Source organism: Penicillium psychrofluorescens (genome assembly GCF_964197705.1).
Source record: "Penicillium psychrofluorescens genome assembly, chromosome: 2".
NCBI lineage: Eukaryota > Fungi > Ascomycota > Eurotiomycetes > Eurotiales > Aspergillaceae > Penicillium > Penicillium psychrofluorescens.
Genome location: NC_133440.1, coordinates 3,319,159 through 3,343,109, shown reverse-complemented (window position 1 = coordinate 3,343,109; position 23,951 = coordinate 3,319,159). Strand labels below are relative to the sequence as shown.

At 53.3% G+C, this 23,951-nt stretch overlaps 8 protein-coding genes across 8 annotated transcripts; 4 read left to right on the top strand and 4 right to left on the bottom strand.

Moving 5' to 3' along the window:
- Window positions 1-119: 119 nt before the first annotated feature.
- PFLUO_LOCUS3437 (uncharacterized protein) lies at window positions 120-1,046 on the top strand (the record flags this gene model as incomplete). Its single annotated transcript, XM_073780684.1, has 1 exon — window positions 120-1,046. The coding sequence occupies one exon, from the start codon at window positions 120-122 to the stop codon at window positions 1,044-1,046; it is 927 nt and encodes a 308-aa protein (XP_073637514.1).
- Window positions 1,047-1,160: 114 nt separating this feature from the next.
- On the bottom strand, window positions 1,161-3,823 carry PFLUO_LOCUS3436 (uncharacterized protein; the record flags this gene model as incomplete). The annotated part of the gene is made up of 3 exons (XM_073780683.1): window positions 1,161-1,700; window positions 1,749-2,257; window positions 2,311-3,823. 3 exons carry the CDS (start codon window positions 3,821-3,823, stop codon window positions 1,161-1,163), a joined length of 2,562 nt encoding a protein of 853 aa, XP_073637513.1.
- Window positions 3,824-4,504: 681 nt separating this feature from the next.
- Window positions 4,505-5,271, bottom strand: PFLUO_LOCUS3435 (uncharacterized protein; the record flags this gene model as incomplete). The annotated part of the gene is made up of 2 exons (XM_073780682.1): window positions 4,505-5,179; window positions 5,263-5,271. 2 exons carry the CDS (start codon window positions 5,269-5,271, stop codon window positions 4,505-4,507), a joined length of 684 nt encoding a protein of 227 aa, XP_073637512.1.
- Window positions 5,272-7,419: 2,148 nt separating this feature from the next.
- PFLUO_LOCUS3434 (uncharacterized protein) lies at window positions 7,420-10,822 on the bottom strand (the record flags this gene model as incomplete). Its single annotated transcript, XM_073780681.1, has 2 exons — window positions 7,420-10,174; window positions 10,230-10,822. 2 exons carry the CDS (start codon window positions 10,820-10,822, stop codon window positions 7,420-7,422), a joined length of 3,348 nt encoding a protein of 1,115 aa, XP_073637511.1.
- A 3,108-nt stretch (window positions 10,823-13,930) lies between these two features.
- On the top strand, window positions 13,931-14,527 carry PFLUO_LOCUS3433 (uncharacterized protein; the record flags this gene model as incomplete). The annotated part of the gene is made up of 2 exons (XM_073780680.1): window positions 13,931-14,392; window positions 14,483-14,527. 2 exons carry the CDS (start codon window positions 13,931-13,933, stop codon window positions 14,525-14,527), a joined length of 507 nt encoding a protein of 168 aa, XP_073637510.1.
- Window positions 14,528-16,859: 2,332 nt separating this feature from the next.
- On the top strand, window positions 16,860-20,542 carry PFLUO_LOCUS3432 (uncharacterized protein; the record flags this gene model as incomplete). Its single annotated transcript, XM_073780679.1, has 5 exons — window positions 16,860-19,668; window positions 19,719-19,916; window positions 19,964-20,015; window positions 20,065-20,411; window positions 20,469-20,542. The coding sequence occupies 5 exons, from the start codon at window positions 16,860-16,862 to the stop codon at window positions 20,540-20,542; spliced, it is 3,480 nt and encodes a 1,159-aa protein (XP_073637509.1).
- Window positions 20,543-20,700: 158 nt separating this feature from the next.
- PFLUO_LOCUS3431 (uncharacterized protein) lies at window positions 20,701-21,956 on the top strand (the record flags this gene model as incomplete). The annotated part of the gene is made up of 2 exons (XM_073780677.1): window positions 20,701-20,862; window positions 20,925-21,956. 2 exons carry the CDS (start codon window positions 20,701-20,703, stop codon window positions 21,954-21,956), a joined length of 1,194 nt encoding a protein of 397 aa, XP_073637508.1.
- A 448-nt stretch (window positions 21,957-22,404) lies between these two features.
- Window positions 22,405-23,648, bottom strand: PFLUO_LOCUS3430 (uncharacterized protein; the record flags this gene model as incomplete). Its single annotated transcript, XM_073780676.1, has 3 exons — window positions 22,405-22,531; window positions 23,074-23,402; window positions 23,490-23,648. The coding sequence occupies 3 exons, from the start codon at window positions 23,646-23,648 to the stop codon at window positions 22,405-22,407; spliced, it is 615 nt and encodes a 204-aa protein (XP_073637507.1).
- Between the last annotated feature and the right edge of the window lie 303 nt (window positions 23,649-23,951).

Genomic DNA, 23,951 nt, shown 5'->3' with positions numbered 1-23,951 from the left:
CAAAAATATCTCTAAATGTCTTCACCGACTCACTACCTCCATACACACACTCTAGCACGACAACCACCCAAAGGGAAGCGCTAATCACCCGCCTAAAACCATTCACCGTGCTCTCCGCCATGCGCGAGCGCACCCCCTTCCCCGCAGACTTACTGCGCTCACTACCCAATCTCCAACTCATCCTCGCGACAGGGACGCAGTTTGAGACGTTCGATCTGGCTGCTGCGCGCGAGTGTGGGATTGCCGTTACCGCTGCGCCGGGACGAGGCCGTACAGATTCTACATCTGCCACGCCGCGCCATCCCAATATCAAAGCCGGTGCATCGCACCCAACAACACAGCATACTTGGGCCTTGATCCTCGCGCTAGCTCGGAACGTTGCCTCCGACGACGCGGCGATGAAAGATCCAGCGCGCCGAGCGTGGCAGACAAGTTTGGCGCGCGGGCTCTACGGGAAAATGCTCGGGGTCGTGGGACTGGGTCGTCTCGGCGGCGCGGCGGCGCGCATTGCTGTTCTGGCATTTGGGATGCGCGTTCTCTGCTGGAGCGAGAATCTGACGCAGGAGAAGGCGGATCGGAAAGCGGTAGAGCTGGGGCTCCTGCTTCGGGACGACAGTGGTGCACCGACTTTTCTGGCTGTGCAGAAGAGAGACTTGTTTTGTGAGTCTGATGTCGTTAGCTTGCACTATGTTCTCGGTGAGCGGTCGAGGCATCTTGTCTCCGGGCCGGAGTTGGGCTGTATGAAGGAGGAGGCGCTGCTGGTTAATACTTCGCGCGGGGGGTTGATTGATGACGAGGCGCTGTATGGTGCGTTGATGGAAGGGCGTATTGGTGGTGCTGCGCTTGATGTGTTTGATCTTGAGCCGTTGCCGCGTGAGAGTGATTGGCGCTCTACAGAATGGGGGAAGGAGGGAAGGAGTAATCTTTTGCTCACGCCGCATATGGGATATGTTGAGGAGGCACTGATGCATACGTGGTATGAGGAGACGGCGGAGAATCTGGAGCGGTGGCTGGAGGGGAAGGAATTGTTGCATCGTCTTGCATGAGTCGAGGGACTAGGCTTTCTTGTAACTAGTGAGATTGTCTCAATTTGGAAGGGAGAAAAGGGTATATTGCACCATCGGAGTAGAGTAATTGTACATCTCTGTAGGCATCCACACTCAATAAAACTCCAGATTCGGATCAAATGACAATGGGAAACTGAATAACCCCTCATCCATCAAATTCCCAAGCGCCCAAAAGTTACTCGGGTCAAAGCTCGTCGCCATGCCGAGTTCGGTCAGAATTCCTGTAGGCTGCTCTGGGTGCCCCGGGTTCATGCCAAGGGAAGACATTTCGCCGTATCCCTGCTGTGTTGCGTATGCGTTCGAGGGATCTGCCGAGGAGGTGAAAGGGGCGTAAAAGCCCCTGTTTGCCATAGTGGGATCTCGGGGGCTTTGGAGGGAGGGCCATGTGTCGGACGCAGTGGTTGACGTTGTCATGCGCTGCAACGAGCCCGGAGATGCGGTGGATGTGCCGAGACCGGATTGGCCAGGTGTCGGTGGACCCGAATAGCCTGTGGCTGTTGATGCGGAAAGATGGCGATTCTGCCCTGACGCCATCAGAGGAGAGTGACTGAAGCTACCAGAAGAAGTACGGTGGACTTGATCGCCCGCGGCCACTTCGCTGAGAAGATGGAGAGGTGTTCGTTCCGGCTTTATCTTTATGCGTTAGTAACTGGTCATCGCCGCAAGGAGATGTAAACATACTTTTCGTTCACCGGCAGTTTCTGCACGGGCAAACTCCTCCCGGAGACCTGACCCTTGGTCGTTCTTCTTGAGAAACCAGTTCCGTAACATCCCCAGGATATTCGAAAACTTGGATGCTGCACGCCCACCATCACGAGCTGCACCGGCGCGGTAATGGGCGGAGACATGGTCTAGATAGTAGTCCATCTTCAGGCTCTTCACATCGACAATCTGCCCAAGCCGGTTGTCGGGGGATGTGAGGACTGAGTACAGCTTGATCAAGCTAACAATTGCGTATGATGTCCGGGCTAGGGAAGTTGTAGGAAGGAGGATGAACTGATCAATCTCGATTGACATGATGGTGTCCAGACTTTTATGGATGCAGTGGATGCAGGTGGTTAATGCGTCGACAAAAGCCATGGCTGCAGGACTGGACGGGTCTTCAAGTTCTGTAGAGTTGTTACAGTCGACATTCAAGGCGATCTCATGAAGATAAAGGTTGATGATATGTTCAGTATTGGACATCAGTACTGCAAAGTAGTTAGCAGACCACCCCTAAAAAGGATTGACCGGTGCCATTTACCGGTGATCTTTTCCTCAGGAATCTCTCTCTTCCACTGATTCAGTTTATTTTCTAGCCCCTTCATCGTATACCTGAGTTTGCTTTCCGAAAATGACTTGATGGAGATAAGTTCCTCTGATGGCACCGTCAATGAAGCCTCCTCCATGATGTACCCGAGCTTCGCCCATGAGAGCAGATCTTTGTCAGACGGAAGAGCGTCGGGATGAGTTTCCAAGATCTCAAAACATTCATCCATGTACGGCTGCCACCGGACCATTTGAGTTCTTCTCAAAGCCGCCGAAACCTGGATGGTCAAAAAATAGCATCCCACCCAGGTCCGTCTCGCTTCAGGGCCGTCTGGATCAAACGATGGATTCGCCTTCTTGCCCATCAGCTCACGGAGAAAATTGAATCCTCTTTTGCTTGTCAAGCTGCGGCGGTTCAGCCCCAGATCCATTGCCAGGGTCGCAGCCATGTGAGTCAGTTGGTAGAACTTGAGTTCTTCAAAGTTTTCTGGCGGCATGTACCAGATACAACAGACCAAGAGACCCTGACACAGCTCGAGAGCTTTCTCGCCCTTGACCACGACGCGCTCCGCAATCATGCGGTAGAATTCGGTAAAAAGAGGAACCTGTAGATCAGGACTCAGAGTCCCAATGGCAACTGCAGTTATTGACAGAAACAAAGCTGGTTTACTCCGACGAATATCACTCATGGTCGTGTGGGTAGGGAAGACAACCATCGGATATTGGGGAGCCATTCTTTTGATGTAGATATCAAAAGCCGCCTCGGCGAGTTGGAAAGTGACCATGCCTCGATCGATGCAGTCAAAATACTCATTGGAAGCTTCAGTCTTCGGTGGGATTGTATCGCCGCTAAACGGTCCGCGCCAGTGTCTTGACGGAGAGCGTTCATAGTTCTTCTCTGCCGACGAATTGTCGGGACTGGAATACTGGGTAGCCAAATATCCACTTCCCCTGGAGACTTCTTTCAGTTCCCCGTCATGCTGCCGTTTATTGCCAGCCGGACTGGGGTCCCAGTGGTGACTGGATTGTAGCTCATTCTGGTATTGTTGCACCTGCTGGGGCGGGGGCTGCTGCGAAGGCTGTCCCTGTGGAAGTAGCCCACTACTGTGTGACATCTGCAGGCTGGCCGTCAATGCATCGATCTTCCGCTCCAGCTCCGTGACGCGACTATCGGTCTTTTTCTGGCGCTTGCGAGTTGGCGCCGTGACAACACAAGTGCGACGAGCTTTCGCACATCTCTTACAAGATCCATCCGGGTGATTTGGGTCTGGATCGCACCGAACCTTCAACTGGCGGCATGGCTCGCAGGCACGAGGGCGCTTCAGATCGGCCAGAGCATCATGTGGGTCACCCGAGTCGGCCGTCTGTTCAGCTTGTATGTCTTCTTGAGACGGGCCCGAGTCTAAAGATAGATGTGCTGGAGGGTCTGGATATGTATTCTCGGCAGCTCGGGACGAGGATCGGCCACCATTTTGGTCGGGAAGCAGGTGTGCGCTATTGAGCTCCATCCGGGTGCGGGTACCGCGCCAAGTCGGCTGGCACGGATTCCAGGCGCAAGTAGACTTGGGGGACAGGGTCAGCCGGAGAATAAAATGGGTATTTATTCCGACTTACCAGATAACGCTGCAAATCTGCTTGCCGGGCTGGCGGACGGTCGAGGGGGAATGTGCACCACAGGAGCGGAGAACGGTGGGCGCAAGCACCGATTGACCGACGCGGAGGACTGGGGTAGCGTTACTCCGATCGGGTTAACTGAGGGTGGCAGCGGCAGGTACAAAAGGCCGCAGGATTGCTCTGAAGACCGTTTTAGGCACTGTCGCGATATCTGCACTTCGTCGAGGTCAAGGTTTCCGGAAAGAGTGCTCTCGCTCGCCCAATAATCTGACTGGCACGTGACTGGATCTGGCCCCCGGAACGGTTCCTAAGACAATACTACTAGAGCTATCCTGTCTACCTCGATATACAGCTACAAATTGGGAACCATACACTCATTATTATCACGGATTCGTCTCATCATATAAAAAGAACATCTAACAAAATACAAACAGGGTATCAAAAGCCTTATCCCCCCTCCACCCAGCGCCAAAGTACTCAAACAAAAAGAATAAAAAAGAAAGCAAAGACAGAGCCACCATCCAACTCCCCCTAACGCTCCTCCCCGAGTTTCCATCCGAAGTACCGAGGACCGTTCACTCCGGGCGGAAGTGAACGGGACACTCGGACTTCTTCTGGAACCAATTCTCAAGGCAGTCAAGGTGGAACTTGCACAGGCATTCGAGGCGAGCCAGCACGTCGTCCACCTTGTACTCCTCCATGCAAATCATGCACTCTGCCAATTTGCCGTGTTCGTCGAGGCAATCCTTCTCCGTCGCCGTAAACTTGACCATACGGACGGACGACAGAAGGGGCAGAGGCACAGGAGGAGCCTGCCTTGAGGTCGAGGATTCGCGACGGGTGGAGCGGATCGCGTGGTTGTCGATGCACTCGCGAATGTGCGCTTCGCGGACTTCTATGGGATTCTCTTCGGTTAGCGATAGGAATCGCTGACCGCACACGGGGCAGAGATCGCGCTCAGAAACACCAGAGGGGCGAGGGGCGCGAGGCGCCAGTGTCGTAACGAGGGAGCCTTGGCCGTCGTCGTGGGTGGTCAGCTCCAGGTTCTGCTGGGTTTCGGCGGCAGCAGTGGCTTGGCTGGCGCGGCGGGCACGCCGCATCTCGCGTCCCTGGACAAAAATGTCGGGGTACGTATCGTGAACTGCCTCTCTGACATGATCACTCATACGAACACTCCAGTCTCGCATATGGTGTGGTCGGTCATGATCGCCAACAGTGCGTCGGGACTGACGAAGTTCGCCTTGCTCACGCTGTAAACGCGTAAATTCAAGTTAATGGACAAACTCGGAAAACCGAACGAAGACGAAATACTAACCTGTGATCTGGAGAATACGTTTCCCATGTCGGTAGATGAGAGAGACTGAGTGGATCGATGGCCGTATGGACGTACGGTACTGTAGGGTTGAGGAGGGTTTGGGTTTGGATCTGGGACACAAGGGTTGCAGAGGCGAACTTCTTCACCACCTCCGAGCGCAGGGTTGACAGTGGAAAGAAACGAGGTGATATCTTCTCCAATAGGATCAAAGATCTGTGGGGAACGAGAAGGCGTTGCTGTGGGCGAAGTTGCAGGAAGGTGGGAAGAGGAGAGAGACTCGGGAGGGCGAACGATGTACTGCCTAGGAATAGTGATTCGATGGGGGGAGCACGAAGCACACACCACCCTTCCACACTTCCGGCAATGGTGCTTTCTGTACCAGAAACTGAACACCGTTGCGCAAATTGGGCAGCTTGTCGCCTCGGAATCCGGCTGCCATTGAGGCCGAGTGAATTCCATATACTCTTCGTCTTCATTACGATGTGATGAGACATAAGAGGAGTGTCTGCTTGGTTGTGTGGGGGTGTTGTCGAGTAACGAAGCCTGCATCCAGCGAGAACCATGTCCACTATTGTCCAGGCCAGAAGGCGGCACTGGAGGCGACGAAGAGATATCAATAGCCGTGGCATATGACGACCCGGGTGCCGAAAAAACAGAAGGTCTTGACCGCGATGCTGGCATGACCAGTGAGGCAGACCTGTTGGGAAGTACTGTCCTAGTTGTCGAAGGCCCCGCTGCGCTACCAGACCTCGTTCGTTGCAATCTGACATCCTCGCCAGTGCTTGTCAACCGCCTCTTGCGGTCTGTTGGAGGGAGTGCCATTCTGCTTTCCCTGGAGGTGCCACTTGCAAGGCTGGAGTCTGCTGCACTAACCGCCTCCATGCGTCTCGTATCATCCGCAACGGTGGAACTTTGTGCAGCTGACTCGCTAGCCACCGATGAAATGGAGGGCGACGATGCAGTACTCTGCGTGGAAGGCATTATGACGACCCTGGATACAAGGTTTGATTCGGTTAACTAAAGGCAACGAGGGCACTCTCGGCCGATGGAATAGGAAGCCCTCATGGGCTGGGTGGCGACACGAGATCAAAAGAGGCGAGAATGGTTTGATGAACTGTTCCGGTTATGACAGGTCTTGCAAAAGATTGTGCGGCACTCTCAGTGGGAGCAGCGCCGTTTACAGGCAACCAGTGCGTTGATGACTGTGAGGATGATGCTTATCATTAAGCCAAGGCGGATCCAGCCCAGGGCGTGGCTCCGGGGGTCGTGTGACTATGTGATGAAGCACGAATGCTTAGGGAAACGCGTCGACAAAGATGTGGAATGGTGTGAGCAGGTGGTTAAGGATGAGGATCAGGAAAAGGAGACCAGGATGGGTGAAAGAGAAGATGGTGATGATGCAGGGAGAGTGAGTTCCTGGGTTGTTTAGGTCCGGCACTTATCAGTGGGGCCCCGGGGCGGTGGCGACCGGCATAAATGAAGCTCACGTGCCTGCTTTCCACTCCGAGTGGATCTATGATGTGATATGGGATGTCCCAGCGGTTTATCTACTAACTGGTTACCTGAATTGAATTTAGGAAGAACCGAATCTCACCTGCGTGGCCAACTCAAATATGGGACACGAGCACGTACTCATCGGGGGGGGGGGGAAGGAAGAAGCCGCCAAAAAAGCCTCTTCCTCATCATAACTGAAAAAGCCAAACCATGAAAAAGAAACTAGCCACTACTCGAGAGGGCAATGATTAAATACGTATGTAGATACATTGAATCAGTGGAAGGCGAAGTAAGTGGATGATGGAGAGAAAGCCAAGAGGCCACTGACGCATTAATGTGTACTTCGCGGTCAGTTGTTAAATTAAAACAAGGCGAGCGAGGAAAAGTAAGAAGAAAAAGACCTCGCAGCAATTTTCTCTCAGATGTGGCAAACACACACGCTCACACAGAAGTAGCAACAACACAAACAGAAAGGACAGAAAGTAAGGAGATTCGTAACCGTGTCATTTGGTGGATATCCAAGCCAATCGAATTCCAGTTCAATCCAATACAACAGAGGAAGTAGGAGGGGGGAGAAGGGTGGAAGGAGATAGTTAGGTAGGGAGGGCGAAGCGGATGAGAGTAGATGATTATGTGAGAGATGTGATGCAATGTTCTGATTGATGCAAGAGGGCCCAAAGATTAATGGTCGGCGTGGAATGGCTCATCGACTAGCTCTGCAGCACTGCCAGTGAAGGAGGGCTCATCCGGACTCGCTTGGGTGATGTTATCACTCGTGCGATATTGGGCCACATATCCCATGCTTGAGGGTCGGTCAGAGCGGCCATCTTCTTGCATAGTTTTGTGACTCCTGCGGCTGCTAGAGGTGACCGATTGAGTTGTAGATGCGACGGAGGGATTGCGTTCTTGGGAAGGGGAGCTGCTTCCACTGAACGGCATTTTCGTGGTGGTGGGAGATTCTGGCTGCAGATGTCCTGAGGGTGAGATAGTCCCAATTCGTTGGGATCCGGGGGAGGCCGGTGTTTCGGCGACGGCGGGTAGAGGCTTAGACGATTCTTCGATTTCCTCTTCTGGTGCCTCCTGAACGGTGCGACGGGATCCCATCCGGCTTGGCAGCTCGATGCTGCCGACGGAATTCACTTGCGGTAGAACAGGAGGGCGGTCACTCGATTGCCGGTTGTCGTGGTCACCATCTGAGTCCTGGTACGGGCTATAAGCGGTGGAGACGTGGCGAGAATGACTTCCATCCTCGGGGTCGTCTTGGTATGGTTCTTCATCATCAAACAAACCAGGTGGGGGCGCCCGTGCGCTCCGCACCACCTCGAATCCCTTGCCCTTCTCCTTGGTCTTTCCCTGGAAGAAGTTCCGGAACCACCCTGTTGCGGAAGAAACTGGGCCTGTCGGATCTGCTGGGCCTGTCTTCAGTTTACGAGTGCCCATGTGCGAGAGGGGCGGGCCGCGGACACGGTAGTAAAAATCGACTTCTCGGACGGCGTAGTCTTTTTGCTTGCGAGGGTCTTCAAGTTCCATGTCTTCCTTGGGTGCTGGAATGTAGGCTGGTGTAGGAGTCGCCCGGCCAGAAACCGGTGGATTATCTCGTAAGTTGTCTTCCGTATCCATAGCACGGTTGGGCTTCATCAAAGTCTTCGGGATCCGACCCCCATCAAAAGAGCTGGGTTGTTGCGATCTTCTTCCTGGCCGCGGAGGTCGATAGTACGGATCACGGGGCTGCATGCCAATCACAGGAGATTCTGCCCCGCCGTAGGAAGTGTGGCCACCGAGTGTCGTAGGCGTGTAGAGCCCGCTGCTCGCAGCACGGCTGTGAGTGCCGCCGTGCGAACTCGCGTAGTCAATCAGCTGACTTGCGCGGCCATCACTGGCACGGTTAAGGAGAAGAGCCGAGTTTCCTGACAGACTGCGGGGGCGAGATCCATCAAATTGAGACGACATGCGATCGTCAGCATGAGCGAGCATCGCGGCTTCAGAACCAAGACTCTGTCGAGTGATATCGCGTTGGATACCACGTTGAGGGGCACGCCTCGAGAGCTGGCGCATCCCAAATACCTTGACCAAACCGCCACGAGTAGCACCACCGGCACCCGCAAGTCGCGCAATGACCTCGATAAAGGTCTGTAGAGCATTGAGGAAGAACCCAAAGATAAGCACCAGTGCATGCAGGACAAGAATCACGTAACCAATCCAGCCTCGTGCGGCCTCGGAAACCGCTAAAGACGGAACAAACACCACACTCAGCAAGATGGTCAAGAACCGGATGATGGAAAAGCAGCAGTGATACAAATTCATGAGCGTCGGCCCGGGGAATGGTCGGAAAGCCACAACCGTGAGGACCGAGACAACTTCACAGATAGCGAGCAACACAATTTGAGCAATGCCCGATGGCTGCAGTGCCCCAATGGCGATACCTCGAGCAAACGTCAAAAACAATGGCACCATGGCAAAAGGCGCCGCGTCATCACAGAACGTATTATAAAGCGGGCCGTATAGAAGAACCGTTGGAAGATCATCGAACAGATGAGACCGCGGTCGAGTACTGACAATCACTCGGATAGCCCAGATTGAAAAGCAGACCAAAATGAGAATCACCACTGCAGCCAAAGCAGTCGTGAAGGCAGGTGAACTGCCTGCGATAACAAACTGGAAGAAGGACAGCGAGACAATCGGAAGAAGCAAGAAGTTGAATACGATGCGGAAGATGTTTCCAATAGTAAATGGCACGTTTTTGGCGCGCAAGTCTTGCTCGGGGATATGCGCCAATTCGCGGTGAACCCAACGCAACACAAAGCCAGCCTGGACAAGCAGCGTGACGCCGGCCAAAATGACCAGCAGCCACACCATCATACCAGGCCAGATATCGTGAGTGGTAGCCATTCCCACCAGTTGGTTGAATCGATCCAAACCATAGGTCCCATTAATCGCATAGACGCCGTCCACAACCGGGTCATAGCCGCTACCTGAGTTGACGAGGCTCTGGTTAAACATTAGAGACGACCAAGCCGCCTGGCTCACCGTCGGCTGGTAAAAGCCTGGGTAATTCAATGATAGAGCACCCGTCAACACCACATACTGAATGTACTGCAGGCAATCAGCAAAGCCGGGGGTGACCAGTCGCAGAATGTCTTCGTCGCGACCATAGTTGCTCGTCCATCGAAATGGATCCGTTGTGCCCCAGGGACTATACATGGCCGCCGTGATAGTCGCGATCCCCACCAATACCAGAATGACGAGGGGAACATAGGCCAGGGCATTTCTGAGGGAGAGACCGAGATCGGGCGTGATGGACACGGAAATACAGCCCAGCTCGGCGGCGGAGGCATCGCCAGATAGGATAAGAAAATTGGGCGAGATGGTCGAGAATCGGTAGGAGGAGATCATATCATGCTGGACGGAGAAGGAGTGCAGTCGGCTCAAATCACTTCTGTGACGGGGATTTGGTTAGGAGAAGCACAAACAAATATGGTGTGAATACTTACGCATTGGCACCAAATACCGGTCCCAAGGGACACTCGCCTTGGTCGAGCTGGGTGCAGAAGCGTTGGGGATCGTGATAGGGGGCAAAGCTGAGCACATTGAACGAGGTCACCAAGGTCGACCACTTGTTGTTCGAGTCGCTCAGGTCCTCGATCTTGCCCAGGGTAATGTTGGGGTTGTTCCACTGGGGATCATTCGCCGGCGGATAGTCTGCACGTCCGTCGGCGGTGCCAGAGACGTTACCGTAGACCGTCACATTCAGTGGGCGGAGCGGGTCCGTCAAGTTGAATGTGACGGAGACATCCAGAGGCACAAACTGAAGCAGCCGTGGATCCGAGTCAAGACGAGCCTTGTCCAAGCAGTTATCGAAATTCAGCAGCGCCGCCGTTGCGGGAGAAGCCCAAGAGATCCAGCACACCAGCACGAGCAGAACCCAAAACGGCCGCCGCCGCTTGGACGTGTCGCGCCATCGTCGACCTTGAGCGCTAGAAGTTCCACCGCGTCGAGCCAGACACAAATCCTGGGGAAGACCGGAGGCCGTTGAGGCCTCCGGTTGGGGGCATGTCGGGTCGTCACACATGGCCGCTTCGGGCATCCGGGATGACCTCCTTGGGGAGGTCAACCCCCGGGATAAGCAGTCTGATCCACGTTGTGTTGACAATGCGGAGGTGCCGAGGTCAAGGTCGGGGGGAAGCACGGCCAGGGTGAGGGAGCGGGATTCGAGGTTTGGCCGGGTGCCTGGTCTGGTTGAGGGGGTGGGAGTGGAGGAAGGGAGGCAGTGGAGAGCAACGGTTGGCCAGCCGAGGAGCTAGTCGGTCAGGTGTAGTAGCGGATGAAGAGAGGATGAGAAGGGGAGGGAGGGAGGGAGGACAAGCAGGGGTAGTTGGTTGGGAGTAGAAAAAGTGGTGAGTTCAGTGAGTAAGATGTTTTGCTGTGCTGCGCCTTGTTTGGTCTGGCCCAAGTGGAGAAGAGTAGCGGATCAGCCACATCAGAGCCGGAAATAGTAACGAACAACAACTCCTACTCGTGGTGTCTTACTTTCATCATGGTCGGCACGGGCGATGATTCAGTTATTATGGGGATCAGGCTGCACATCATATATACATGTACGCACTGTCTACCACTCAGCGACATCACCCAAGCCAAACTCCATCCCGGAAAACTTCACCACCCGACTCCAATCTAATACCTCGGCCATCTCTCCATCGCGTCCCCAACGCATTGGGATCTTGTCAAACCTTGCCAGGTCAAACAATTTCCTGGATCCATTATTGTGACCTTTCTGCCGACTCTGTCGCGTGCGCGTCGCCGTGGTGAACAAGTCCGTGTCCTGTCGAACCAGAACGCCGGGTCTTTGGCCTCGAGAGCTGCAATTGCCTGGTCACTGTGCAGAGCGAGGTCAAGGTACCAATTGTTGAAATGGTGCAGCGAGATGTCGACGTTGTACGAGTTGCCGTCCTGTGCGCGCCGATAGAACGCGCACGAATTGACGATGGTTCCGACGATTCCCGTCCTATTTTCAATCAGTTGAAACAACCTTAGGAGATCTGCATCTGTCTTTGTCTCACTGGCAGTCAGACTTTGACAGCAGGATCATCACCGGCTCATGCAGACTGAGGAATTGGCTCTGAGCCTAGCTGACGCCCGTCCCCTATTTCCGTTCTCACCAGCGATTGCTTATGTCTTCAATCTCATAACATAGCTACCAATCTGCGGTGACCCATAGCGATCGTGCCACCCTCGGCACCACCCATAGGTATTCTCGCGCTCATACACAATGTCCCTACCGCGTCGCCGGACAATCTCAGGTACCTAGCGCTGGCCGAACCCGAACTGCTCCCCTATGCCCGGCCGAAACCCGACGAGAATGACGTCCGCGTCCTCGAGTAATTCCCAGGAATTGACCTTCCCTCGGCACTTTTGACCTCTTCCCGATCTACGTATGGAATATCAGCACCGTCGCCTCAGGGGTATTCTGCGATGACGCCCGCAAGCCGTCCGCTCCGAGCAATGCCAATATCTTCAAGATGGTCGGGCCGGCGAGTACACGCATCAGATCCAACACTTGGATCCTATTCAGTGGCCGTTCATTAGCTTCTGGTCCAGCTGGCCAGGACACAGGCGGGAAATGAGTGTTCCTCGTATTCTCGAGGCTGTAGAGAGGTTCATTCTCGGACTCGTGCCCATGCGGGATCTGTTCTCGAAACTGATATTTCGTATAGAAGATCGTGCCGGGCTGGTGCCAGAAATCGTTCACCTCGGTGTCCAGCCACGATGCGGTATGCTGATTCTTCGCCTGTTGGTAGACATCCTTGGTCGCCTCGGGACCGCTCAACTCCGGTGATGGTGTGGCAATCCGAGCAGATTTTGGCGTGTTGAGAGTATTCAAACTTCCATGGAGATGGAGTCACTGTCCATTTTTCGTCTCGTAGTTGCAATCGCAAATTACCAACTAACCGCCTCTCTTTCATACCTCAGTCGTGTTTCGTAGAGGGGGCTAGAATGCGGTGGGTGGCCTGAGAGAGCGATGGTTAAGGCTGGGCAGTGTATGTGGCATTACTTGAACGTGCGCTTTGGTTTGAGTCCTTTCGTTCGATACTACGTATCAAGATCTTATTAAGATGTTCTCTCTTGGTGTATATCATACGGATAGATATGCCTTTTCCACATCGGAAACATACATAGAGAAATCCTAATCACATGATACCAGCAGTTGTCAATAAAACCACACGCCATCTTGTTCCATCTTTCCCTCGGCTTCAATATTCTTCATACACGCTTTGATCCTCTGCACGACATGGTCCGCATATCCCGGTCCCAGCGGTGGCCTAGGCACAGCCATATCCATCCTCAACCAAGGCACCGAACTAAGCCCGCGGCACGCCTGACGCATCTCGTCGAATTCTGCATCACCGTACAAAGCCCCTACGAACACAGCCACGGGCGGTTTGGAATAGTTCATCGTGCCGCGATTGGTCTCTTCCCCAGCAGGGGGTGCCTGACCTTGCAGCATGAAGGGTATTTCGACAGCTCCGGAGGTGCTGCTGATGACGTTGTGTATAACTACGGACGATGTTAGTCGTAAGTAGACAGCGACTGGTCGTGTGTCCTTCCTTACTTTCGTACTCAGGTAAGTAGAGCGGTTTGACAGCGTCGAAAACCTGCGGGTTGGAGCCACCGCAGGCAATGACTGGTGAAGATGCCATATTCAGGGGATGAGATTAATTTAGGATTGCAAGAACGCGTACTGGAAGAAAGAAAAAGGAACTGGAGCACCGGGGCAGAGACTACATAGTATTTATACATCTGGCCGTGGGCGAGCGGTTATACTAGGTAATGACCGTGGCTGTAGTTGCCATTGGCTAGGCGAATCAATTTCCAAAACGGGCCAAAGCTGAACGGGGGCTGACACGACCCTGCGTTTCGACCCCTCCAGAGCTCCCTCTAGCGTAGAACACACTATTTTCATGACCCTAGGTGAGGTCAAGCACAGATAGCCCAAACACAACTCAAATGCCGAATACCGGTCAATATAGCCGAAATTGTTATTTTTGTCGACAGCGACGCATCAAGGTACCCGTGGTCTTGGGATCTACACGGTGTCTACTTACCAACCTAACTCCAGTGTGACCTTGCCCGTCCGTCCTGTGGTCAATGCCTACGGTTAGGACGATCATGTTCAGGCTATCGGGATGCGGACAGCATGCGCTTCCGCATTGCCAATGCTTCGTCGTTTCAACCGAGCATTCGTCGGAAAATGCGCTATCACGACCCGCCAATGGTCAAAGCGAACTTTGCCAAAGACGGCGACAGACAATCTGTCCAGATGATGTATGAGCCCTCCCAAGTGTGGCGCCACCATGTGATTCCTTTGGTCCTAGGCAAGTTCTCGGTCAAGATTTTGGATACTGGCGTAGACAGCAGCCTGTTCGTTACCATCCCCCGCATCATATCCAGCACGCAAGAAGGGTCTCCGGTCTATGCGGTCTGCGATGCCATTGCATGTGCATATTTCGCGAGTACGACCGCGTCGGCTGATGCTGTTGCCAAGAGAGCCCATGCGTATGGGACTGCACTTAAGGCCGTCAATGTGGCTCTAGGCGATCCTGCTCAATACAAGAATGACAGCACATTATTAGCGATTTGGATGTTTGTGGTGTACGAGGTAAGAATAATTCATCAGTGTGATATTATAGACTAAGAGAACTGACGAACCCAACGTTCCTATCGAATGCTCATCTCACCTCTGTTGCAGGGTCAGAGGAGGGAGACCGCCACTGTCGAGGCATGGCCTCGTTGATTAACCTTCGGGATCCGGAGCAATTCGCCAGACAAGATGGACGGAATCTCGTCTGGTTTGTCTGTTATTGCACCGTATGGCCTCTTGACCCCGAAGCTTGTCGGCGTTTCTGACCAACAATACTAGCAAGCAAAAGCACTTATCGCCGGCCGGGAGTCTCCGATAGAAGTGCTGAACTGGATTCACAAACTCTGCCAGTATTTGAAGCCATCCGAGTCTATCATGATTCAAGCGTGTGTCTTTGCCTACTACTGTACCCGCCTTTGTAGTCAGATTCGAAAGGTGTTATCTGGGGATTCGGACTTGATTTTGGCCACTTACTCGTCCATATTGCAACAGATAGACGAGACGGAGAACATTTGGAGTTCTTCATATGATTCCACTCCGCACTCCATGTCGTCTATCGGGGTGCGTGCATATCAAGGAAACTTCCAAATGCATCTCTCGGCAAGCGTTTTAACGTTTCTACGTCGTGTCTGCGAAGAAGGCTGTTCCCATCAGCAGCACATTCAAACCATCACGAGGCAAGAACACTGCATTGCAGTTTTCCGCGCCACAGCTACGAGGATTTTACACGCGCAGGACATGCCACAAGATATCGGTAGCGACCTCAATTTCGGATGGGCAGACGCAGTCATGATTTATGGGTCCTTAAGGACTATCGCAACATCTCCTATTTCATTAGACTGGCAGAGAAACGCAGCGAATGAGGCTCGTGCAGTAATTAAGGAGCGGCTTGGTTTCCAATTTTTGCTATAACTGCATAGGTTGAACCCCACAACGGACAGCACGACAGGCAACGAGACTCAAGATTTGAAGCCTCGACGATTGCCTTAAGTGGTTGGTTCTGACATTTAGATGGACGCGAATGCATCTTGCAATGATCATTATCTGCGGGGCATATCAGCGGTTGTGCCGGACAAGTCTCGTTAATATAGGATTTGCTGTGTTTGCGAGGGATGCCATTGGACTTGATCATAAGATATGGAAAGGAAAGGGATATCGGGGATCGGGATCACCATGTATTGACATAGAGGAATTGTACGAGGTGTTGGAGACTGATAGATGTACTACCGGCTACTAACAGGGTGATCTATCGAAGACGGCCCGTATACTTAGTTGAAGGCTTGATATAAGCAATGGTAGTTTGTGACGATCAACCGCGATCAATGCCGATCTTTGCCGAACACCCTGTCCAGGACGATCCGGGTTACCCCGTTTATCTACCGTGCATTACTACAAGAATGCTGCCTGTCAGGATGGGCACGGGTACTTGCGTCGACGCAAGGAGATGATGATAACCGGAGATTTTGCCTATTCTCTCCCTAGTGGAAATCATCATTCGCTAGTCGTGGTACAACTTGGGGGTCCACCTGAACCTTGGGCTGTCGTCCCAGGAACGAACATGTTCATCTGTGCAATATTAAAAACCGGAGAAAGCAGTCGATGTTGTAGATGTGCAGGCATTCGATTGGCAAACCAGAACAACTGCCGCAGCAAGGATGTTGACTGCCTGCATCTCAATGATGTGCGGGAAGGACAAAAGGGGCAAGCCGGGCAGTAGTAAACAATCACTTCGTCAGTGGGAGCTGCCGCAGTGTGGTCCACTCCCAGCCCGGCCGAGACTAGTTTCGTTTCATGCTGAGACGCCTGGTTTTTATGGTATCGCGCCTTGTGCTTATCACTAAATTGTCACTAGAACCATCGCGATAAATAAGGATTTAATTATATATCGTATAGTTTAGTAGTCGGAGTGACTTCAGAGTGACCTGCTCTTGGCCCTCTCCGCCACGGCAAACATGGTACCTGCGGAGTCACTCTCATTCCTCCCTTGATCCACATCCCCCAGGTCTCACTCACTGCTGGTCCAGCTTCGTCAGGGATCGTCCTCGCGGCCTGAGGAACCACTTATCTTCTTTGCTCTAACCATTATTCCCTTGACATCACCTTCTCTTCCTCCTCCCTTCCCAACAACAACAACACCAGCGCATGCACGGGCGCTGCGATCGCCGTCACCCCTCCTCTCTCCCCTGCCGTGCGGGCTTGCCAATTCCACCCACACAACAATCTCCCTCTTCATCCCTCCCCTCCCCCTTTACCCTCCCCCCACACTGGGATCCCGTCCGGTCTGGCACCTCCATCACCTATCGCCCTGAGCCAGCCCCTGTCGATCGGAGGGCGCATCTTGAGCGATAGATAACCACCACCCACTTCGGGGAGGGGGACTCCACGCGGAGGCCGATAAGGACTGGCTTCCTGGTTCGTGACTTTGGCACCGGGCGTGCGATGTTGACAGAATTTGCCTGGCCTCTGGATCCCATTACTTCTCGCTATGCCTGCCGATGACCCATTTGCTTTTATTGCTGCCGAGCAGGGACAGCGCAAACCAGCTAAGAAGTCGCTGTGGAAGGACAAGCTGTTCAACAAGGACAAGAATCGTTCAACACCTGACCAGCAGATTGAAGCCTTCCTAGGCTCGACACGTCCCAACCCAGGTGCCCTTCCACCCTCCAACTTCGATTCCAGAGGCCTTCCTCCGTCGACGAACTTCACAACAGCCCACCGTACTCCCTCCGCACAGGACGTCTCGCGCGTGCCTCCACCTATTGTCCCGTCGGTCAACGAGAACTATACGAGTTTCAACTTTACGGAGGAAGCCCCTCCTCCTCGCAAACCCCGCGGCCGCAAGGGGCTCCGGGTGGGTTTCTCGAATCAAACCCCCGATGTGATTGGGGAGGGAGGCGATGAGGCAGAAGCGCCAACAATCGAAATTTCCAGGTCTCGGCAACGATCGCGCAGTCGGGGTGCTTTGAACCCTGGCAATGTGGCCCCCTCACAGGAGCCGTCCCCGTCGCGGGGTAATGTACCGGATCTTCGTGTCAACACCTCGCTGGGCGATGGTGAACCCAAATCTCTATACAAAGCCTACTCCAAGCGCCTGGGTGACAGGTCAGATATTCCAGACTGGAAGCCGCCGCTGATGCACAACCCTCATGACGCGGAGTTCCTCAACACGCTGTCCGGGAGCGACTCGGCTTCGCGTTTGTCTTTCCGAGGGGAAACACATTCCTTTGCAGAGCGTGTGCGGGACAAGATGCAAGCTGAGGAAGGCCTCGCGCTACAACATCGTTTTGATGATGAAGACATTCCGGATGATGATGATGACGACTCCTCTGGCTATCCCAGTCCTGAACTGCCCCCGGACCTGCCCCCAGGCAGTCCCGAGGAGCCAGACTACGAAACACCCCCAATGTCAATGGCAGGGGCAAATGTTGGCGCTCCATCTGTCAAGTCGGTCATTCAATCCATCCGTCATCCTTCTACTCCCGCGGTTCACCGCCAGCCGATCAATTTCAGCCCGACGGACCCACGGCCACCGCTTCATCTCACGGCTGGAAGCCCTCCTGAGATACACACCTCTCCTCCTCCAAAAGTGCCAACTCATGAACAACCACAAATGCCTCAACCATCCAGTCGAGACAACCGGGAGCCGTCACGCAGTCCTCAGCCTCCCAAGTATACCTTGAAGGGAGTTGCCAATCAGTTGAGCGACGTTGCATTTACCGAGTTCAAGGAGTACATATCTCATTATGATAGTCTTCTCCGGCTGGCTGCTGAGAGCGTTAAGCCGTTGATGGAAACATCTTTGGCAGAATGGATTCGCGCCGCGGTGTGGTGGTTCTTACGAGGCAAAACACGACTGGAAACGTATGCCCGCACTCGATCAAACTCCCCTCCGAGTTACGCTAAGCAAGCCGTGGTGGACCTTGGGAAAGCATTGTGGATTAACGAGAACATCCTACCGACACACTATGAACTCGCTCGATACGGTTCGATGAGTGTGGACGCCCTCATAGCGGTGGTCAGCACCACAGGCGATCAGGACATGGCTGATCTCCTCAGTTTACATCAAACCTGCATCAGCCATCTCCGGTCGCTGTCCATGTCCATCAAACGCAACAACATTCTTTCGATGATCATGTCGGATGCCGACTCGACCAGCCAGCTGGATACTTCGGTGTGGCTGCGATACCCGTTCTTTGCGCCCGATGTTTCCGTGGTGCTGTCTGGGTCTGTGTCAAGATCGATGTTGGTGGACCACTCAGGCAAGGCACCTAATATGGTCCAAATGATGCCGATGGGAGACACGAACCGGTTCTTCACCTATGGTAGTATGTTTGTGCAGGTGTGCATCAGCTCCACCGACGATGAAGGTCAGCAATACGCCATGCCCTGCGCATTGACCATCATTCGAGAACGGTCAGATTGGTACGTGCACGCTGCCATCACGAGCCAGAGTCAACTCGTCAATATCATGATCCAATCCGACCGCAAACAAGGACCTACGTGGGATGATGTGGACTGGCAAGTGCGGGCGTATACCATGCGGGTCAAGCTCCCGCGAGGGTTCGAGCTGGATGTGATGTTTAAAGAGGATGATTTCAAGACGTTGTGGAACATTGTCAAATATACCCGCAAGTCAGAAGCCAGTCTCCAACCGGAACCCGGCGAGAGTCTGGTTTTTGAGAGTACTCTCAAGGTCTTCCATTACATGGACCCAGGCACGCCCAAAGCCTTTCCCTCGGACCCATTAGACCGGTGTCGAATGCGGCTGTTTGAGCGGTCGATGAGAGTCACCGAGGGCACGGGAACGCGCAATGTGCACCAGGGCTTCCGGCTTGTTGTGTTGACAAGCCCCAAAGTGAAGACGCTGAGTTGCGTTCGTCACATTATGGGGAACGGCACGCCTGTTGTGTTTGGTCTTTTGAGGGGCGAGAATGGAGCTCCGGCTCTGCTGCTTAAGGTTACCGAGGGTGGACGCATGCGGTCCATGTTGATGACTTTCCATGAGGTGGAAGAGCGGACCCGAATGCATTCTTTGCTACTTGGCATGTCTCCTCGAGACGGGGAAACCAAGACGTCGGAAATCCTCACCCGGGGATTTTCAATCGAACAGCCGGGGGATAAAGCTTCCGGTTTGCCGCCGGTCACTTATCTCAAGTTCCCCGCCGGCAATGTGTTTGTGATCGACCAGCAGCACGGCTATGTAGAGCATGGATATGGGCCTACGATTCTGTCGGAGCATTTGAGAGCTTTTGTTGCTACCGAATGGGGGTCGGTTACCGACCGTATCAATCTAGGTGGGATTATCTTCATCCTTGTTCTTGTTCTCTGCTAACGCAATTCCCAGGCCCTGGTGAATTGAAGATGAGCCTGGATGTCTCTCGCAAAACCAGCATGAGCCTGTTTCGGCCCGCGCAGCAAGATCTGACCCTGTCGCTGGCCGACAACCTGATTCGCCCCGAACTGCCGGATCAGTTGTCGGCGTTTCTGGAGAAGCTCACCGCGAAGCCAATGATCCGCCGCTTTGACTTTGGCTCGGTGAAGGGTAAGTTCTTTTGGGGTGGATATCATTTCATTGCTAATTTTGTTCAGATCTCCATGCATTCGAGGCCGCCGTGACTGGCTTCCAGGTCCTTTATGATGGGTAGGTGATGATGTTCAAGCCTTGTCAACTCTTGGCGCTGACGGTTCAGGGTCGCCTCCTCCTTCATCATATCCCGCCGCCGCAGCATGGTCCCGATCTACAAGAAATGGGAAGCCAATCTGACTCGCGTTCAGATCGTCCAGCAGGAGAATCTTACACAGTTGCTGGCCTTCTTCTCGGATTTCCAGCACGGGACGTGCATGAACTTTGTGCTCAAAGGCACCGACCTGATGGAGTCATTCTCCCGGTCCAGCAAATTCGGCATCCGCATTGTCGATTGCAAGTTTGCGCTGCCCAAGACGGAGCCTGACCCGGCGTCCGATTTTGTGTGTTTGGACATGCCCGAGTATCCAATCGAACATGACGATATAACCATTGCGTTCGATTCGGAGGCTGGTGAGTTTCTAATCTGGCATACACTGGAACGAACCCTCTCGCTAACTGACTGTTCAGACCGCGGCCGCTTCAAAGATGCCCTCCCTGGCTCCGTGCGTGAGGCCTCCCGCATGGGTTCCCTACGTCGCTGATAACGTGATTCTCCGCACATCACGTGAGCGGGTCCATTCCTCCCCGCCAGACCCCTCAGGACTCAATCGTCTGTATTAATAACTATTAACTCCTACTGCGACTCTTTCCCTGTGCATACAACGAACCCCTTCCTACATAGCATATCCATTTTTCTACCATGTCGCATTCTAGCGAGGCCATTGGCGCCGCCACGCGCTCGCTCCACGCCGACGATGTGCTCAACGTCGTCACCGATGTCGCTCCTCCGTTACACCTGTCCACCACCTTCCGGTATTCTGACAACCCCGATGATCTGATGCCGGCTGCAGATGCTTCCAGCGTATGGAATGATGCCCTGTCTTGCTCTCTGGCTCTCCTTTCTAATGGCGAAAACAAATATAGTTCGAAAACCCCAACCCCACCTCTCACATTTACTCCCGGTTCACCGCACCCAATTTCACTCGCTTTGAAACTATCCTCTCCTCCCTCTGCAAAGGCAAAGCCTTCAGCTACTCGTCCGGTCTCTCTGCTCTGCACGCCGCCTTGACTCTGCTCAACCCACGCCGCATTGCCATGGGTGATGGCTACCACGGCTGCCACGGTGTGGTCGGCTTGTTCACTCGTATGACCGGACTGAAGAAGCTCGATCTGGACTGTCCTGCGGAACAATTGGAAGCCGGCGACGTCATTCTCCTTGAGACACCTGTCAACCCCAAAGGCATCGCCTTCGACATCGCCGCGTACGCAGAGAAGGCACATTCGCGCAGTGCCTACCTGATCGTCGACAGCACCTTTGCGCCGCCGGGCCTCCAGGATCCGTTCAAGCATGGTACCGATCTGGTCATGCACTCCGGATCGAAATACTTCGGGGGGCACAGCGACGTCCTGTGCGGCGTGCTTGTCACCCAACGCGACGACTGGGCCAAACAACTTCACCAAGACAGACTCTTCATCGGCAGCGTGATGGGCAACATGGAAAGCTGGCTCGGCGTCCGTAGTCTCCGCACCCTCGAAATCCGCGTCCAGCGTCAAAGCGACAACGCAGCCCGTATCGTCTCCTGGCTTGACTCCGCCCTGCGAACTCCCAACCCTGCACCAGGCAGCGAGGAAGCCGCCGTGCAAGCCGTGCTGGGCGAAGTCTTCCACGCAAGTCTGCAACAAGTCGAGGGCGACTGGCTCAAGAAGCAAATGCCCAATGGCTTCGGTCCCGTCTTCTCCATCCAGATGAAAGAAGAGAGATCCGCGCGTCATCTGCCGAGTAAATTGCATTTCTTCCAACATGCTACCTCGCTCGGTGGCGTGGAATCCCTGATTGAGTGGCGCACTATGTCGGATAAGACGGTCGATCGCCGTTTGTTGCGCATTAGTATCGGTTTGGAGAATTGGGAGGATCTCAAGGCGGACCTGAGCCGTGCGTTCCGCGAGTTGGCTTGACTGTGCTGTGTTGTGTGCTGTGGTTGCATTGTAACTAGATAGGTGGTTTTCATTTCCTTTAACTCTTTTCCTTATGAAAGGGATGGCTGGCATATATAGCTTATGGGTTGATTAGTGGTGTGTGTATCTAATCGGAGGTTTCCGGACCCCGCATTTTTCTGAGAAATCCAACTGAACTTCAACTTTAACTTCTTCCTGAATCAACCTCTATCCCTACATTCAATCCAGTTCGGTTCATTCTAATAAACAATCCAATCCAATCCCACTCTCACATTACCTCGCCAACATGTCCACACCATCCAAGCCAAACACTGGCCCCGATCCCAGAACTAGGACAGGCACACAGACGGAAACATTCACAATCCACTACTTCGCAACAGCATCCCAATACACCTCCAAAAACACAGAGTCTCTCCCCGCCCCACTACCACTGTCTGCTCTCTTCCCACTACTCGAAGAGCATTACCCCGGGATCACCGAGAAAGTCCTCTGCAGCTGTGGCGTCAGTGTGGAGGGTGAGTACGTCGATGTTGAGCTGGATAAGGATCTCCTTATCCTCGGCCAACAGGAGGTTGCTGTTATTCCGCCTGTTAGTTCGGGTTGACTCTTTTTCTTTTTCTACTTTTATTTCCAAGGGGTGAAGTAAGTCTTGTAGGGATATACATATTTGAGTCTTCTCGCTGACGGTCCGTAACTAGTCATTTTGGATACTTGTATAATAATCATCAATGACGCGAATGCAGAACCTATTAATGCCCCTCGCTGCAATACCATGAAAACAGAAAATTTGGCCCGCCATAACACTGGGCGGAGACGATAAATCTACCGCCCCGTCACCCGCTGGACCGTGTCTTGTACACTCTCCAACGACAATCCCAGCACCTCGTTGACAAGCATCTCCTCCTTGTGCTTATGCTTGTGCCTACTTCCCCCTACACCGTCCATCTGCAAAACCAACACCACTACTGCTTCGCAAGCGCAATCTTCTGTCTCGACAGACAAACACTGCAAAGCGAAGAAAAGAGGAACAGGATACTAATCATCAATATTAGCACAATCTAACCAAGCAGTTGCACCAGAATGCTGTATTCAAGAACAAGAAAGGAAAGAAACTCACCAAAGAGCAATACTCAAACCCCAAATAGCCTTGGTCTCGTAACAAATCGGCTTACTCGCTCCAATCCACGCCTCATAATCGATCTTCCCGCTAAGGCTAGCCAGCTCGCTGGATAGATGCGACGAGAACGCATACGCCGTCGCATCCTTGTCGTTCAGATTGGCTAGCGTGTTGCACTTGAGGTAGGAGAGTGGTTTGCCCAGTATCACCGCGACGACGACGAGGGCGATCAGTAGCAAAAAGTCGAGGGCGGCGCAGGCGAGGAAGGGGAGAATGTTGTCGAGGAATAGGATGCAGGTTATGAGGCAGTATAGGACTGCGATGCTGGTCTTTTTTATTTTATGAATGTGTTAGGTTGGTTGATTGGTGCTCGTGTTTGTATTGAAGAAGGGAAGGAGAGAGGAGGGAGGACATACCACGCTGATAGTCCCAATCAGCACATTCGGAGGCGTGTCGTTGCTCGACACAATGGATGAAATAAATTTGGCTGTCATCCCGATGATGGCGATCAGCGAGCATCCCTGGAAGAGACGTGCGAGTTGGAAGGTAGCGCCCAAGGAGCCGTAACGAGCCATTTCGTATGAAGACGTATAATTAGTGTTTCTAATGAATCTGGACTTGATGTTGATGTCGTCGATGACTTGGCAGTCGGAGTAATCCGTAAATATAAAGGAGAGACTGGGTAAAATGCAAGGAAATATGAACAAAGGGAGTGTGGGTGTCTTTGTCTGTCTAGCGATTGGATTTGAGAAAAAGAAAAGTCCATCTTCAACGAAGTCCAGCCTGCTCTTTATACCCTCCGTTCCGTCAAAGAAGTCCAGATCGATCTAGCCAGCAGACCGATTTAGCATCAAAAGCCTAGATTCCCGGGGTTTGTC